The sequence below is a fragment of the Cygnus atratus genome, chromosome 5, assembly GCF_013377495.2.
Source record: "Cygnus atratus isolate AKBS03 ecotype Queensland, Australia chromosome 5, CAtr_DNAZoo_HiC_assembly, whole genome shotgun sequence".
NCBI classification, from domain to species: domain Eukaryota; kingdom Metazoa; phylum Chordata; class Aves; order Anseriformes; family Anatidae; genus Cygnus; species Cygnus atratus.
In genome coordinates this window covers 41,331,512-41,349,532 of record NC_066366.1, presented here as the reverse complement: position 1 = coordinate 41,349,532, position 18,021 = coordinate 41,331,512, and the positions used below count along the sequence as shown (strand labels likewise).

The 18,021-nt window shown below is 58.0% G+C and overlaps 1 protein-coding gene across 3 annotated transcripts; it reads left to right on the top strand.

Moving 5' to 3' along the window:
- The first annotated feature begins 3,234 nt into the window (after positions 1–3,234).
- SYNDIG1L (synapse differentiation inducing 1 like) lies at positions 3,235–17,121 on the top strand. Of its 3 annotated transcripts, XM_035540025.2 has the most exons (5): positions 3,259–3,304; positions 4,210–4,360; positions 12,381–12,835; positions 14,214–14,351; positions 16,257–17,121. In XM_035540025.2, the coding sequence occupies exons 3-5, from the start codon at positions 12,407–12,409 to the stop codon at positions 16,413–16,415; spliced, it is 726 nt and encodes a 241-aa protein (XP_035395918.1). In that variant the 5' UTR covers positions 3,259–3,304; positions 4,210–4,360; positions 12,381–12,406; the 3' UTR covers positions 16,416–17,121. The 3 variants fall into 3 exon arrangements, with proteins under 3 accessions (XP_035395916.1, XP_035395917.1, XP_035395918.1); XM_035540023.2 differs by lacking the exon at positions 4,210–4,360 and having other exon boundaries at positions 3,235–3,304; positions 12,282–12,835; XM_035540024.2 differs by lacking the exon at positions 4,210–4,360 and having other exon boundaries at positions 3,250–3,304.
- The last annotated feature ends 900 nt before the right edge of the window (positions 17,122–18,021 follow it).

Here is an 18,021-nt window from a genome sequence, read left to right as displayed (position 1 = left end):
CCCAATTAATTAGGTTTGGCTGATCCCTCCAAAGCTCCTCTCTCGGTTCTAGCTTTCACTAATCTGATCATTTTTAATAGCTGCAAATAGAAGCTAATCTGTTCAGTGCTCCCCCAGTCCCGGCGGACGCATGTGCAGAGCCTCGCTGCTCGCGTTGCTCCCTCGGGCCGTGGGCCCTGCCTGATGCCTCCTGGTTGAGCAGGGTTTGCTTTTCATCTCCTCTTTGCTCTCTTCTTCCGCTTTTCTGCAGCTGAGTCCTCACCTTCGCACAGCCCTCCCAGTTATTTGGGGTTTTAATGGTTTAGGTCCCTTTCTGGCGGTAAATCTTCTGTCTCGCCTCGCCACTCGTGACTGGTTGGCAAGAGTTCAGGCTCTCCGTATAAAGTGATCTGGTTTTTGGCCGTCAATAAAGTAATGTTACCAAATTTGTCGTGGCGTATTTATCTGTTGCTATGTCTGTAGCTAGATGAAGCCTGCGAAGCTCAGGACATATTGGCAGTGAGTTTTTAATGTTTGATAGAACATAATCAAAAACAAAAACCCACCTTCCTGTGCAAGGCAGCTCTGAAACACAAGCACAGCCTTTTACTTGTGTATTCTATGTCTACGGCAACGTTTTTCTAATTATTTTTTGAAGAGAGGCATCATTTAGCTGGTATAACAAGCCCAATGTGATAACACGTCGGCTAATATTTAATGTAATGAGATCTCATTTCCTTCTGCTGGATGGGTTCTTGCCAGAGGTCTCCCTTGCTGCCTGCAGCTGAGAGAGGGGGGCCATTTGTACATCCATTTTTCTTTCATTCACCCCAGTGGATGCATAAATCTAACAACAACTTTCAGCAGAGCGGGAGACTCCGGGTGTTATTGCTGCCTCTGCCTTGAATTCTGTCCCTTTTATCTCTCCAGGTAGGAAGGTTTCCAATGGGTGTTTTTGTCCTCGCTGCCCTGGAGGTGGGGGCTCGTTCCTGACCAACTCCTCTGGGTCACACAGCCCTTTCAGCCAGGAGGGCACAATGAGAGCTCATGTCGCATCCCAGGTATGCTGCCCCGCTCTGACACGGGCCAGGTGGCTGCTGTTATAATAACGACCCCAAAACCACATTGCCTAAGCTGTTTTTCACCATACCTTCCTAAGCACAAGCATGTACTCTGATACCAGCGCATGCATGCGTTTCTCCCGGAGCCGCCTGAGGTCGGCGAGGCTTTGATTGGGGATGCTAATGTCACCTTATCGTCATTAAAGCAGGAGAAGCAGAGCTGCAGCTCCGCCACTAAGTGCTGCCTGTAAAGTTGGAGAGGGCTAATCCCCCGCCCAGCCGGCTAATCACCGCGCCTGCATTTTAATCCAGCGATTGTGCGCGGCCCGTGTGAAGGAAGGAGCTGCCGAAAGCTGCTTGCGGGGGCAGAGCTGCCTGCACGGCAGCGGTGACAGTGCTGCCACCCATCAGCCATCCTCCCCGCTCTCCTGCTCGTCCTCCTGATGGGCATCTCGGCACCTCGGCATCGCATGGAGCCACGGCAGCTCCCAGGGCCTTGGCGAGCCGTGCATCAAGATGCTTCATCCAGCTACCGAGTTCTTCTCTCAGGTTCCCCCGCAGCATGGAGAGACTGGGTTTTGAGCTCACGACTCGGTTCCCACCACCCCCTGAGGCCCTCAGGCCTTGCTGAAGGGCTGTCCATGCGTGATGAGGCTTTTCCTTCCTGGCCTGCTTTGTCAGCCTTTAATTAGCAGGTGCTGGCTGACCGTGGCTGCATGGGGGCCAATAACCAAGGCACACTGCAGGGCTGCCTGCGGCAGGCTGTGCTCCAGCGGAGCACATGCCCACTGGTACCAGCAGCTCCCGGAGGCACGAGGGAGACCCTGGCTGGGGCTGTCACCCTGGGAAGGTCGCTGCCACCAAACCGTCCCAGCAAACAGCAAGTCCCGCTGTCTAACCGGGAGTGGCAGACCTCTGATGGCAGAGATGCCGTAGGGCTGCTTTTCAGCAGCCCACCCCAACCTCCTTGTGGCATCCTGAGCCCTTTCCCGTTTGTCCCACTCCCTAGGGACATCAGGACGGACTATTTCCTTCTTGGGGTTTGCAGGCTGTGCAGGAGACCCCCCTGAAGCTATGCCAGCTGGGTCTGGCCAACAAGAGCACTTTTCCCTGGGGATCGCTGTATTAATAGTAGCAACTCTGTGCTCCAGCTGTCATCCTGGAAGACAGTCCCCTGGCTGCGGCCACTAGCCTGTGGCTGGCGTTCTGGGCTCGCATCCTTCCCGGAGCTGCTTGGGGGTGCAGACTGTGGGACTTGGTTTGCCCCCAGGGAGCTGAAAGCTGCCTGGCACAGGGCTGTGACACTCGTTGCCGGTTCTCTCTGCGAGGACACGAAGCCCAGGTCCTGAGCTTAGCCTGCACCATCCAGCCAGTCCCTTTGGTTTTGGAAAAGGCTCTCACTGCAGCTCCTGGACAGATGTGCACCCCTCCGGGGTGCCAACTCCCCACCCTGCCCCAGCTGGGCCACCCTTCAGCCTCACACACTTCTGCTGGCAGCCGTCACGCCGCTGGGTGCCCCTGAGCCAGGGAGGAGCCGGGATTTGGGGAGTTTGGGAGCAAGTGGGGAGACAGCGGAGCGGCAGGGAGCAGCCGAGCTCCCGGGGCACCGCGGGGATGGAGGGGGGCTGCAGGAAGGACGGGCTGCCAGGGCCCGGGTGCCGACTCGCGCTGTGCTGATGCGAATCCGGATTAACTCCGCCAAGCGGGGCGACACCCGGGCGTGCGTGCGGCAGCTCCTGGTGCCGCCCGGCGACCTCGCGGAGCAGGGCAGGAAAACCCCGGGCTGAGCCGCAGCAGCAGAGACCCCCTTGGAGCTCTACCTGCCCGCCGCGGCTCTCCGCCTTGCTGGGGGTGGGGGGGGGGGGTGGGGGGGGAGCGGCGAGCGCTGCGCCCTGGCGAAGGCAGGGAGCAGGAGGCAGCGGAGCCGCTTCCAGCCTCGCCGTCTGAACGGGCGGCAGGGGACGGAGCCGCGCCGGGAGGAGGCTCCTGGAAAAGGGAACCGGGAACCGGCGAACCGGCCGTGCTCCGCCGCCGGGCGCACCGGGGCGCGGTGCCGCCGCCGCCACCGGAGGGCTCCGCCGCCTCCCGGGCCGGCTCCGTGCCCGCCTCGGCGCCCCCCGGCCGTGCCCGCCGGCCCTGCCCGGGGCCCCCCCGCGCCGCTCCCCGCAGCCCTCGCCCCGCCGCAGCGCGGCCCCCCCGCCGCGGCCATGCCCGCCGCCGCCCCGCCGCCGCCGCCGCTCCAACTTCGCGGCTGAGCCCCGCAGGTAAGGGACCGAGCTCCGCGCAGGGGGAGCTGCCGCTCCTTGGCGGGGGGGGGGAGGAAGGATGGGGATGGAGGGGGGACGGGGGTCCCGGAGGGAATAAACAGGAAACGTGGTGGGGGCTGTCGGGCCGAGCCGGGGGGCTGCGAGATGGAGAAAGCGGGTAGCGGGCAGCCGGGGAGGGAGCAGCTGCTAACGGGGCCGGGGGGCGGGTCGGGGGGCGAAACGGAAGGATTTCGGGAAAAGTTTTGCAGGCCAGCTACGGCACGGGAGCTGCAACGGCACCTCGCGCTGCTGCGTGAACGGGAGGCAGCCTGCGGGTCTCCCGGCCAGGCAACTCGGCCGCCCGCCGAAGCTGGGGGCTGCCTGCCCTCCTGCCCGGCCGCTGGAGCCCCCCGAGCCCCCCCCCCCGGCTCCCCCCGGGCACCCCCGGGCAGCGGCAGGGGAAGGGACGGGGCTCGCTCCCGCAGCCATGGGCAGCGGGGGGCCGTGCCCGCACCGTGCCCCGCCGGAGCTGCACCTCCTCCCGGTTGTCCCTGTGCCTGCCTGTGCCCGGGGGAAGAGCCGAAAGCCCAGGAGTTGGGAAGGGAAGGGCTTTCAGTGTCTGACCAGTGCCTGTTTATAATTCCTTCTCCAAAGCTGCTGCGGGTTTCGCGAAAACCTAGGCTCTTCGGCACCAAGCCACTTCGCCGGGTTGCTTGCTTTGCCTCTGAAAAACAAATGGCCTTTCCATCAGCTCAGGGTCTGTCACCGGTAGAAACCTTTTTTCCCCAGGAGGACCCCGAGTGGAAGGTAGCACTACGTAAATAACAGGGCTAACCAGAGGAGCGGGGTCTGAGGCTGCCTGCAACAACACACGGCAAAAAAAAGCCCCGGTCCCCTGAGGATAATAGCTGGTTACTTTGTAGGCTGTCAGGAGAAGGAATTACCCAATCAAAAATGTAGTGGCTGCATTTCTCCGGCAAAAGTTTCTCGTGTCATGAAAATGGCTGGCAGATCGAAAGCTTCGGGGAGCTGAATCGGCTTCACTTCAACTCCCTGAACCACCATCAGAGGCAGGTAATAAACACGATTATTAAAGAATGAGTAATTTGCTGCAGCTCCGGCACGGTGAATTTGTACAGCAAATCCCGGCTTTTGCCTGGTACCAAACCCCTCCTTGCCCTCTGAGGTGGAGGAGGAAGAGGTGAAGTCCACAGCTCTGCCCACCCTGCCCCCAACCCCGTTGGCATCAGACCCTCCAGACACTGAAGCACTGTGCCCCTTCCCCAGGTCTCTCACCTCTTCTTGACCACTGCCCTCCCTCCCGTTTAACAGCCATGCCCGGAGTTGTTTTCTAGCTCTCTTGCAAGCATTTTCTCTGAATCCGGCAGATCTTTTGCTCTTTTCTGCCTATTTTCTATAGCTGGGCCCGAGACTGGCAGGCGCTGCTCGTGGTACAAGTCCGAGGGGGTTGTTTTAGGCCGGATCTTGAGCCAGCTTTTCTCTATCTGTAGAATTAGTGATGGGCAAATGATTGACTCTTCCAGCTGAAGAGCCAAGCCACAGCATTGAGACAGGGAAAAAAAAATAAAAAGGTCCATTCTAGATTTCCTCCAAATAGTCTTACTGCTGCTTCTTAGTGAAGCGAAAAAGGCAGCAAAGCAGTCCAAATGCCTTGGTCAGCCTGGAGGGGAAAGCTCCGCTCATCTCCAGTGTTTTTCAGGTTCCTCGCTTCCAACAGCTTCCTTTTGGAGCGAAACGTTTCATCTCTCTCTTGAAAAACAAAGGCAGGCGCAGGGATTGTCCCCAGGCTCTGTTTCTGGAGAACCAACTGGTCGCGTGACAATTTCCACCCAGCCCCGTGGGGCCAGGTCGAGCCTCCCCAGCCACGGTGGAGCTCTGGGGCTGGGCTCTCCCCGAACACCCCCCGGACCCCACAGACCCCAAAGTGCTGGGCAGGGTGAGATGGCCGGGGCTGCGGCTGGTCCCCGTGCAGCAGGGATGTGCTGGGAGCATGCTGATGGCAGCTGGGGTTTTTAGGGGTGCAGCCTGAGCGCAGTGCCAGGAAGGGCTGGTCTAAATCCAGCCCGGGGAAGAGCAATGAGCCAGAAAGAGAGGGAAAGCACGGATGCAGCAAAGGCAAAGGCAAGCTCAGGGGGGCACTCAGCAAGCCGTGGTCAGGACTTGACAGAGACATTAAAAAGAGTATGTGACATCAGTTTTCATCATCTCTTTCCAGCCCTATGGCAGATAACCTAGCAGTCAAGCCCAGCGTGTCTTTGCCCTTGCAGATGCTCCTGGCTGCCCCAGAGGGCCGCAGGGCCAGCAAGAGCTGCCAGAAAGAGCTGCACCTGGGTGACAGCCTAACCTTTGAGGTTTGTTTGGAGCAGGAATGGAGGGATCTCTTCCTCCCCTGGAGACCAGCTGGCTGCACCCACGATAAGCACAGGCCATGTTTGGAAACTTAGGGCTTGGAAAAATAAGCTAGAGAAGTGCCATGCCCGGAGTGTAAGTTCATTTTTAAAGGGAGAGCAGATTATTGGCAAATGAATTAAACATCTGAAGTGTGCAGGGGCACAGGGATGCCCCAGGAGAACGGGGCCACAGTAAGCACAGTGGAAATAGCCCTGAGCAGAATGAAGGCAGATAAAATAAAGAGGACAGTGGGGACAGAAGGTGATGGCATGCGCCAGCCTTCAGGGTGGTTATGAATCTTTTGTACATATATGTTTTAAACAGAGACAAATGAGCAGTCCCTAACAACTGCTTTACATTGCCAGCCTCGGCTGACAGAGGGGGGACTCGGAGGGAGATCCTGGATGAAGCTGCGTGCTGTGCTGGGCTATCAGCAAGCTGAGCTGCAAGGTGGACATTTCACTGTCCCCACACCCTGGTGCCCACTGCCAGCTGTGTCCCCGTCCCCGTCCCCATCTTGCACTGGCCCAGGTCTCAGCTGGTTCAGGTCTCTCTCCTGGAGGAAAGCAGGGTGCCGTTTGCCAGGTCACTCCCGCGCTGGGTGACAGGCTGTGGCCAGGGGAGCACCTCAGTGTGCCATGGCCTGGGGGACCTCACACGAAGGAAAAGAGCCTTGAAGCGGAGACGGTGGGACTGGAGCAAAGGGTGACATGGAGGAAGTCGGGAGAGGAGCTTGGAGCCATCTGGGATACCCACCATGTTCAGTTCAACGCTAGGTATAAATAGTGATGGGGAAAATGTGATGGGGAACCGAAGACTGTAACCACTAGCGTAGGAAAACCAGCCATGAGCAAAATTACAGTCTGCAGGCACGAGCTTCTCTGTGCCTTCCAGCAGCAGCAAGAACACCCTGGCAATAGGCGAGCCTTCGGGGAACTCCGTGAGCTGCTCCTGGCAGCGCGGGCTTGGTGTCCATGTGGGCACCCCACGCAGGGAGCCTGGTCTGGGCAAGGGACGGGTCTGCCTCCGGGCTGCGAGCTTTTGCCAGAGACAAGGCCCAGTAATTTCGGTTCCCAGTAGCCCTACACGCACGGGTGTTTCCAAGCAGGCTGTAGCAGTGAGGGCCGGGTGCCAGTACCTGTCTCTCCATATGGCTTCAGGTGCAGCAGCCACGGTATTTCCTGAGGGCGGTCCTGAGCTGGGCAAGGGGAGCTTGAAGCCTGCCGCCAGCCTGAGCTGATGTTCCTCCCGGCTGGTGGTTTGGGTGCTGCAGCAGCATGGGAATTTTGCTTTCCCTTGCCCCTGGGCTGGAATTCTGTGGCCGAGCTCTCCTGGCGGGCTGGTGCCTCCAAGGGCTGGCGATGCTGAGCGACAGCCCCAGCAGCCTCCCCGCTCTGGAGTCATCGCGCTGACCCGCGCTTCCCCCCAGCAATCCCTCCTGGTCATCAAACCAACATTTGGCAACGCACAAAGGCCTCCGGTGGGAGCTATCAATCGGTTTTGACTGGCACCGAGAGCTCCCGCTGCTCACCAGGGCTGGCTGCTGAGCGCTCTGCGGGGCCGGAGGTTGGGTGGGCGCAAGTGCACAAGTCCCCAGGGCTGAGCTGATGGTCCCAGCGCGGCTGTCGGCACCTCCAGGGCTCACCCAGCCCCGGTCCTGTCCTGGCCACGTCCCCGGCCCAGTGCTGCCGACCAGGTCACCCCTTGGGCAGCTGTCGCAGGGCCGCCCCACAGCCTGCGGCACCAGGGCAGCCCCTGCATCGCCCCCTCCGCTCCCGCATCCCGCACCCCGAGCCAGGCTGCGGGAACTCCTGCCAGCAGCTTTGTTTACTTGGTGTCTCTCCAGCTGAAAAAAAAGAAAGGACACGGAGAGAGTCCGGACGTGCTAATTTTACACCTAGCCGCCCCCACAGCCGTGTGTCTCACCACCACCCCTCTCCTCCATCCCTCCTCCATCCCTCCCAGCTCGGTGAGCCCCCTCCTCGCAGCCGGGGCACGCACTTGGGGCCCTCCCCCCCCGTGCCTTTCCACCCCGTGCCTGCCCACGGCCCCCGCGCTGCGTGGAGCACCTGGGACATCTAGCGGCCACCTCTCCAAACGCCGGGCCCGAGGGGACGCGGTGACAGTGGCCCCCCGGGGGGCAGGACAGCCGGGCCGGGGGGCAACCCCCCCTGCCCTCCCTCGGAGCTCACGGCCAGAGTTAATTTCCAGTGGTTTAGGGGCTGGGGTCGCTGCTCCCGAAGCGCCCCGGGGGCTGGATGTGCTGTTGCTCCCCGGTAGGAGCAGCGCAGGAGCTCTGAGCGCAGCTGGGTGGAAACGCCGCTGCAGAGAAACGTTTTACCCACGGAGAGTAAAGGCTCGGTTTCCACCTGGAAATTGCCCGATTTGACTCGCGAACCTTGAGAAGCAGCCCACCGCGTCCCAATTCTCGGAGCAATTTAGTCTCTGCTGGAGCCGGGAGCCCGCTGCCGAGGCCCTGGCTCTGTACCCGGTAGGAGATCAGACGAGTGCTGTTGTGCTCACCCCTTTCCAGCTCCATCAAACCGGCTGCGTTGAAGTTGTGAATCTGCTGCTTCCCATCACGAACACGCTCAGCTGTCCTCCCTCTAACCCGTGCCTGTTGGCTCCGTGTCGCTTCTCCCCCACCGCTGCCCCCACCGTGCCCCTTTGCTCCTCTGGGTGCCACAGCTGCCACCACGTGTCCTCATTCCTCATTCCTCCTCCGCCAGCCGGAGCATGGCTGCTTTCTGCAGTGATGCCTGCTGGCCTGATAAAAGGGTTTTCTTCCCCCCGCGAGCCGCACCTGACCCTGCGGGCTCACAGCTGTGATGGGAAGGGTGCTGGCCGCATCTCCTCCACGATCCTGCTCCATCAGGAGTGGGTCCACTGCTGTCCTGGGGCTATGGCAGCTGCACCTGTCCGTGATGCTGCTTCCCAGCAGTTCGTGCTGTCCCCTGCCCTCAGACCCATCAGGGACACGGCAGCACAGCGGGCATCACTCCCTGAGCACACCAGCCTGCGGGGTGCTGGTCCCAAGGGAAAGCCTCTGGCCAGGCAGGGCTGACCTTCTCGCTCGGGAGCCTGGGGACGTGCAAAGAAATCACAACCTTCTAATGAGCCCGAAAAGCCAGGCGGAGTGTTTGCTTGACAGGGCAATTAGACAATGATTGACTCCTGGAACAGCTACTTAATTCGTAATTAACTGGGCTTATCGCGGCCAGCATCTGTGCTGAGGGTCCCAGCGAGGGCTGCGCCGCCAACCTGTGCCAGCCATGGGGCCGGGGTGCGGAGCCAGGCTGCACGATGTGCAGAGCTGGATTTGGTACCTTGTTATTGTCAGGCCTTATTTTGGCTCTCTGCATCCAGCACTGGGCTGGAGAATGCTGCAGCTGCCCAGGGGAGCCTGGGGGAGCCCAGGGGGACGAAGCAGTTTGCAGGGAGCCAGCATTTGCTCCTGTCCTCTGCAGGGCTCAGCCTGCCCCAGTGACAGTCAGTCAGCTGAGGCACGGCGGCTCTGCCCCCCAGGGGTGTCCCCACGGCCCAGGAGGTGTGCGCACGCTTGTGTTTGGGCATCTTCTCCTGCCCCAAAGATATCTCGCTGCTGCTGCCTGCTGCCAGTACCACGGGGCGAATGGCTGTGCGTGCTGTCCTGTCACGCTTGTCATGAGGCTGGAGAACGTCTGCTCCTCACCACTCTGGGCTTTTACAGCTTCCTTGCTTTCATCTGCCTGCTCCGTTCCTCTTCCCCCAAGCCTGGTTATTACCAGGCTTACTTTATTCAGTCCCAGTGTGGCTGAATTCTCTGTGGGATCCAGATAAAACGAATGGGGTTTGGGGAGGACCGCAGGGCTGCATTGGTTCTTTCCATCCCTGCATGTGCGCAGGCAGGGCTGTTCTTCACTCTCCCTGCTATTCCCCCCAAGTATTAACTCTGATGTTTTTATGGCCCAGTGCACAGCACACTCTTGCCCTGCAGACGCGTGCTGTTGCGGTCAGCCCAATGCCAGGACTGGGTGCTACAGCTGCACTCCGTGGTCTCATTGCATCTGTATGAGAATGGCAGTGCGATCTTCATTCTTCATTTCCTCCTGGTCCCGGCACCCCGTTATCGCCCCATGCTTCCCCCAGGGAGAGGAGCTGCTGGCCACGGCTCCCCATGTGGCCACAAGGACCCCTTCTGCAGCCCCCTGCTGGAGGTGGCAGCCCCACCTCATCCAGGTCGTGCACTTGTCTTCCCCAAAACCTCTCAACAGCCTCTTGCCTCCTCTTCACAGCAGCACCCCAAACTCCCAGACAGGAAGGCAACAAGGAAAAGAGAGTTTAATGCAGGTCAATCTTTTCTAACCCCAGAGGGCACATGAACCACGGACTCCTAGATGTGACCTGAGTCAGTCAGCCCATCTCCCATCAGCTGGCCCCTTCAGCATCCTTCAGGATGCCCCGTGTGAGCAGTCACCTCCAGAAGTAGCCCAGCTGTGTAGTGGGCTCTTCCCACCCTGGTCTATGATTTTTCATGGCTTTTTTTTCCCTGAGATTTGCTGCTGGTGGCTCTGCTGTGCCCCTTTCACCACCCCCATCTACACCTGTGCTTCAGAGCACGCACCCTGAGCACTCCCTGCCTTCTCCCACACCACTTTTTGGGTTCCTAATGCCTCACGGCCCCTTTCCCTTCTTTCCTCAGCCCATGTTCTGAGTGCTTCCCAGGCAGCAGCTTTGCCACACACCTCCCTCCCTCCTCGAAATCGGTGCCAACGACCTGGTGCATGACAAGCAGCAGCCTCCACGCCTGCAGCATCCTCTTGCCGGCAGCCTGCCCACAGCCCGGCTGCGGCTGCTTCCCAGCACATTTGGGCTCAGATCCCAGCAGGTTCCCATCCCTCCCCACCGTGGTTCAGTGCCAGAAACACTTCTGGAGACGAGGTGTTGATGCCTCACCACAACCGTCAGCTTTCTCTTGCTGGACCTTGGTGTCCTGCTTCATGGTGTCCCGCTCTGGGTTGGGCTGCTACATTGAAGTGATGCTCAGGGTCTGGTCAGCCCTTATCGTTTCATTAAAAAGAAATGTATTTTATTGGAAATCTAGTCTGCATGTTGAGGTAAGCAAAGAAGATGTTCGTGCTTTCCTCACCTGGAAGCAGGGAGGAGGCATTGTGCTCCGAGCATGCTTCTTTGGCTCTGTGCAGGAAATGAAATGATCTGTGGTACCAATAGGCATTGCCTTTAAACATTGTGAAAATACTTCGCAGCCATCTGCCACAGGAGCCACTGAGTGCTTATTAGTAAGGTGGGAGGGTGAAGAAAGCAGACAATGATTTGGGGGGGGAGGTGTGGAGGGCACTCGCCAAAATGCGCAGTGCTTTAGCGATGCAGGAGTGCTTTTGAATGGCTTCATTTTCCTGAACAGCTTTCCAAAATGTGACAACCGCTGCCAAAACAAAACCCATCAACGAGGACATTTACAACAGGCTACAGCACTAAAACCTGTGCACTATGGCAGAATTTGGCCAAGGGGAACAGGACCGCTTGGGAGGCAATTGGGCTTTTCACTCCCTGGAGCGTTTGACTCCAACTCCTTCATTTCTATTTTCTTCCCGAGGGTTGGTCTGAAGCCAAGGTGATGCACCTCCCGTCAGAAAGGCTGGTGCACCACTGGGAGCCCTGTAGCAGGTGGCAGCATGCCTCTGCCACGCAGCATCCTGCAGAGGAAGCAGCTGCAGAGGTCTCAGGAGAGGAGAAGCAACCTTTGGGGTTACGAGGCAAGAGGGTGGCACGCTCCGGGAGCTGGGAACGTGCTGGAGAGTGGCTGTAAAACACAGCGCTTGGGTACCGAGGAGCACAGAGCGATTGTTTCTCTCTCCTGGGGGATTCGGATATCTCACTACGCATTTTCTTTGTGCCAAGGTGGGTTGGAGAGCCAAAATAGCAAACGCTCCTCAGAAGAAACTGGGTTGAAACATTTCATCTCAGAAATTTTCATGCCAAAAAGAAAAAAAAAAAAAAGAAAGCAGCACGGTGTTTCAGCACTCTGAAATGGAGGAATGGAACAGGGAGAGGAATTTTCCTGAGGCAGAAATTGGTGTTGACATCTGTAGCTGAGGGATCCTGGCTTTCCTTGACTGCTGCCTCCTCATGCTCCAGCCCTAGCACAGCTGTGATACAGCCCTAGAAATCAGCCCGTGTCCATGAAAGCCGTTAGCTGAGCACGTAATGCCCACAGGGCTGTAATTCCCCATGCCAGCCTCCACTTTGGGAATTCAGGAGGGCCCCTCATGTGGATGTCAGCCTCTTAGCTACTTCTGTGCTGTTACGCTTCGCAGCAGCACAAATTAGGAACCAGCACAAAAGATGCAAAAGGTCCTTTCCTGTCAGGCTGCGCGTGGCCATCTCAAGATGCATTATAGATACAGCAAATCCTCATCTTAATCCAGCCTGAATCAGAGCTTCTTGTCACACGGCTGCATCCTTATCGTGCTGGGGAGGGACGAGGAGATGCTCAGTTTGCCGAGATAGCATTCAAGCTGGGGAAAAGGGGGGGAGGGCTCTTGTTTTCCCTAGCATTGCCAAATTTTTCTGTTCCCGCTAGCCTCGCCGTGACATCGGCTCCACATGGGCGACAGGCGTTTCGGCTGCCGTGCCTCGCTGAAGTACCAGTTCTTCCCTCCCACTCTCTCTGCTCCCGCAGGATCGCTCTCCCCCTCCGCCGGCAGCATGGAGAGCGTGCGTGAGCTCCAGGACCCGCTCCTGGCCAAGGCCCACGGGCACCTCCGTGGCACCTACTCCTACCACCAGCATCACAGCCAGGACTACCCCAGCCACCGCTGCCAAGGGAAACTGTACTCCTACATCTTCCAGAACACGGGCGGTGCCAGGACTCACCAGCTGCTGGACGCCAGTTCCCTGCAGCTGGCTGTCGAAGCCTTGTACGGCCCCAACTTCATCCTCGTGAAGGATGAGACCGCTCTCAAAGCCAAGGACAGCAAGGGGGAAAGCTGTGAGACCACTTTCACGGAAAGCAAAGAGGCTCCGTCTGAAGGTCCTGACGGGCACGACGCGCAAGGGTCACGCCTGGTAGAAAGCGACATCCGCATCCAAACGGTGTCCTACGAGGTGGAGGAGGAGGAGCTGCAGGAGTATGAGGTGAGCTTTGCGCGGTGGGACGGCACCAAACACCTCCTCTGGTAACTCTGGGCCACCTTCTTGGTCATACATTTCCTCTTCTTTCCCTTTAGCTTCGCTCCCTGACCCCACCATCTCCTATCTCACCCCTCACTCTCTATGCACCCAGGATTTCTTCCTTCTCCTTATAATTTCCACTCCCTTTTCCTCACAGCAGACCTCAGGAGGAGGCCACCGAGGGGAGATGGGGCTGTCTCTGCAGCACCCTTAGGATGACAGGGACCCTTCAACAAGGGGTGGTGTCGAAGGGGCAAAACTGTGGCTGCTGTGGTGCTGGAGTTAATAGGAACTAGCAGTCATGTTGCACAACAGCAAAACTCACATGCCTGATGCCAGCACAAGAAAGCTTAATGTATCGAGGTTAATGCTTAATGTATGAACCTTGCATTGAAAGAATAGGAGCTGGCAAAGCAGCCCTGTCCTGCATAGTGCCCAGGACCTGGAAGGGCGGCAGCATGTCCCTGAGGCCTAGTGGAGCGGGTGCCTGAGGGGCCGATGCCGGCGGTGTGGCCTGCCCAGCCCTTAGCATGGCTCTGCCACAGCTCCGTGCCTCTCCCGCAGACGTGTGTCGCTCGGAGGACAGGCTGCTGGGAAAGCTGTGGCCAAATGCAGGCAGGCTCATGGCAGCCGATCTGAGAAATGGGATTGCTAAGAGGACAGGACACATCGCCGCTCCGCTTCAGCCGCTTTCCCTCAATTTCTAAATTAGTTTAGCGGGATATTGATCTACCGGTCCCTAATGGGGATAAGGCACTTTGTTTAAGTTTGTTTAAGCTGACAAACAGCCAGTTCCACCAGAGCTCAAGATACTTCAGTGTAAGAATATCTCCCAGGGAAATCCCAGACCCCCAGCAAGCGAGCTCAGCGTTTGCTCTGGCAGGGAGCCGAGGAGCGGCTCCGCTCCTGAATGTGCTGAGCTACGGGTTTTCTCATCAAACCAGGCTGAGACGCTGAGATATTTCTGAAACTCACCCCTTGAACCTGCAGGTAGGAAACGTGAGAATATGTGGTGGGATCAGGATGGAGCAGGAGGTGGGGGAAAGGGCTGAGAGGTAGCCTCGGGGCGGCAGCGTAGTGAGGAGCCTGGTGGCACGAGGAGATGGGCGCATGTGGTCCCTGCTCCTTTGCCCTGCCAGGTCAGGGAGCAAACTGCTGGGGGGCTTGGGGTGCTGTCAGACACTTCCTCCATCCCTGCATGCTGCACTGGCAGGGCTCTGATTCACACAGGGTTGTTAGGAGTGGATGGCGGGGCCGGCTTGGCCATGGGGCAGCTCATGGACGTGCTGGTGGAGCTTCCTACCAACCTTGCTACCAGCCCTGACTTCATCCCTTTTTGCAGAGCGACTCCTCCAGTGACAGCGAAAGCGAGGACCATTTCCTAATGCTTCCTCCACGGGACCACCTGGGCTTGGCCCTGTTCTCCATGCTGTGCTGCTTCTGGCCCCTGGGGATTGCTGCCTTCTACTTCTCCCAAGGGGTAAGAGATGCCCCGGCCCCCTCTGCTTTCCTGCATGTGCTCAGCCCTGGAGCCAGGGTCCTGCAGGGCTCTGGGCACCTTTCTGCTCATCTCTGTGTTGTGCCCAGGCTCCCGAGGGCTGGGACGGAGGGATCTCCTGCTCCTGGATGGCTCCACAACTGCTGTGGGGCTGCAAGCCCTCCGGCTCCTGTGTGGGGTACTGGGGGCAGGGTTTTCATTTGGGCCTTCAGGTGCTGTTTAGGGAACGAGGGCTTCTGTTGGTTTCTTGCTCAGGTTCTCACCCGCCAGAAAAGTGAAGATAACAGCATTTTCCATCTACCCTCCCATTCTCTAGTAGTGTGAGGTCCTGCACCACAATTTCATCTGCACTGAGGTAGCCCATGACCTGGAGACCAGGCACAATGGGGGACTCTGGTCTCCCCATCCACCTGCAGCTCCACCATGCCCTTCTCTCTGTTCCATGTTTTTTGAACCCTCTGAGCCAACACCAGACTGTGTGCAGCTGGAAAGCAGGATCTCATCCAATTAAAACTCCTCCAGGATTCCCAGAAGATCCTGGGTTCAGGGTCTACACAGGGTGTCCAATCCTCATTGCCTTCCCTGGGGAGTAATGCTGCCGAGGGCACCTTTGGGAAAGCAGCAGAAGCTGGAGAGCATGGTGACCCTTGGGCTGCAGCAGTGTGGAGGAGCTGCTGCTTTTTGCAGGGCTTTGCCCAGAGCCTGCTCACAGTCGCGTTACTGTCAGCCCAGAATAATTCGTGTCGAGCCAGGAGATTCACTCCGTGTTTGCACGGATGCTGTCGTACCGAGAATAGAAGGGGGACAGGTGTTAAGAAGTTAAATCAAGAAGATAGAAGCAGAAATGGAAAAGTATATAACAGGAGCACCTGGCACAGAGCCGGTGAGAGAAAGGGGAAGCTCCAACTGACTGGGACCTGAGAAGTGGCTGATTTCACATTTTTGCATGTGGTGCAGGGTAGCACAGTGCATTTGCCATGTGATGATGTGCTTTGTGCAATTCACACTTAGCTCCCTTTGCTATAATTACCATTTAGGTTCACTCTGGTGGCAAGGAGCATCTCCTCAGGCTGTGTCTGTGTGCAGCGGGTGCCCTGATCTCCGCAGGGCAGCTTGAGCCCCAGTAGCAAGCGATGCTAAGAGTAGCTCTGGATGCACCCCGTGCACTCAGGGAAGCTGGAAGTCTCCAGCCCTGAGAGCTAACACCCACGTTTGCCTCCGTCACTGACTCCATCGGCCCTTCTGTGTCAATAGGTTTCAACTGAAGACTCAAAACTGACAAAATCCATTAAATATCATTAAATGGCTTCCTGTTCCTTCATTTTGGTGCTCTCCCAGCCTTCCTAGGATAGAGTGGCTGGGGCTGGGCAGCTGATTCATCTGTGCACTGAACAAGCACAGAAGCCACAGCTCCAGGATAGTCATAATATTCTTCCTGAGATCTTTTTAAACACAGACTGATCAGCAAAAAATGCAGAGCATCGGCAGACTTCCCGCTTAGCCCACTCAAAGCACCAAAATCTGTTTGCAAAGTGCGGCGATGTAACCACATAAGGATCCACTTCCATGATAAATTTAGGTATCAAAAAATGCAGGGCTTAGCCTGGGGCCCTTCTCAGGTCCATACAGAGAGGACACCTGCAGAGGGGACATCAGGCCACTTACCTGAGACTCCTCGCTTTGGATAGGAGATCTAGCCCTCTGGGTTTGCCCGTGTTTTAGGTGAGAGAGGCCATTTGGATGCCTGTACACCCCACACGTAGCTGCCACAGTTGAATGGGGCACCTTCCAGCTCGTCCCTGTGCACATCCATCCCCCTGTGCACGCTGCATGAACCCGTATCGCAGGGAGATGAGAAGGTACAGCTGTGTGTGCTTCTTCTTCCAGACCAGCAAGGCTGTCTCCAAAGGAGATTTCCACCTGGCCAGCTCAGCTTCCCGCCGAGCTCTCTTCCTCGCGGCGCTCTCCATAACCATCGGCACAGGCGTGTACGTCGGGGTGGTGGTGGCACTCATCGCTTACCTCTCCAAAGGGGGCCACGTGTAGCTGCCGCCTGCACACCAGCGCCGTCCCCAGCTGCCAGCCCTCCTGGGATCAAGCTTTCCTGCGGAGCACAGGGTGCCAGTGCTTGCAAGGGCTACTCACACGGCAGGACCCAGGCTTGGATGCCCTGTGCAGGCTCTTTCCCTTTTCAGACTAACAGCAGATCCTTGGAGATATTCAAAAGCCACCTGGATATGGTCCTGGGCAACCTGCTCTAGGTGGCACTGGTTGGGCAGGGGGTTGGACCAGATGGCCTCCTGAGGTCCCAGCCAGCCTCAGCCATCCTGTGAGTCTGTGACACCCATTCTGCCCGGTGCTGTGGGGTGACACCATCCAACAGCAGGGAACTGAGCAGCGGGCTGCCTGCTGGGACCAGGAGGAGCACGGTGGAAGACGTGCAAGAGCGATGCCACGTGCTGCTGCCAGCCTGGTGCCACCATCCCTGCTGCAGGGCCATGGCATCCCTGCATCCACCGGGCAATGACCGCTCTTTCTTCTGGGCATCCGGGGCCCAGATGTGGTGTCAGGACTCCCATGATGGGGACAACGCTCTCATTTTGGTGCCATGGGTGGCACCTGACCCTTCAGCTGCAGTGAAGGAGGAGGACACAGCATGGACACAACCAAAAGGTCCTGAGGTGCTTTCCGCATCCCCCTCGGGATGGATCCGTGGTCACCAGCCCATCCCAGACAAAAAACCAAGGAGAAATGCAAGCTGCAGACACTGATCATCAAAGGTGTCTGGCAGAGCCAGCAAGGCTTTCCAGCATTTATAACGACTGTCACGATAATTGCAAGTCGGAGCCCCAGGAAGGCTGGCATCCCACGGTGCTTGGCCCTAGGGAGACTTGCAGTGGGAATTTCTGCCCAAGAAGTGACAGGGGGGAGGAACCGGGGGAAAAGTTCTCGGCTCTCGGCACTAGGTCAGGGGCTTGAGCACCAAGGGGACGGCGAGGAAAGGCCAGCACAGTGTGCAGAGCCTGGCGTGGGGTGCTGGGAATGAGGGCACAGCGTTCTGAGGGGGGGAAGTCTTGGAGGCAGCACAAGAGATGGGGGCATCTCCGTCATCCAAAGGCAAGGAAAAGCTGCCATCCATGTCTACAACTTACTTGTGCCAATTCGTGTGTTGTCAGCGGCACACCAAGTGCTTCGGGGTGGATATGAAAGCAATGACTCTGCCCCAAAGGGCTCCCCCTCCCCAGTATCCTCCTTGCCCCTCTCTGCCGATGGCTCTACAAGAGGCGCAGCGTGCCCCTCCGGCTGCGTGTCATTCAATTGTACATTTCACCCTAAAGAAGCATGTTAATGTCTGCGATTTCTGTTGTACTCGAGCCATAAAGGAGAGAAGCACATCAGAGACCTGTTCAGAAGCAGTTCTGAAAGTTCCCATTATCTTTTATAATGTGGAAGAGCTAATAAAGGAGCAGGCAAAAAGGATGCTGTTTGTAATAACGCGGCGCTGGAGCGGGAAGAGGTGAGCTCTGCAGGCTGCCGCAGGAGTGCTGCGATGGCTGGGAGCTGGAGGTGTTTCTGCAGCTCCCTACGGAGGTTATCATCCAGCTGGTGTCTGGGCAGCTCGGGGGGAGACGTACTGCAACGTAGATCACAG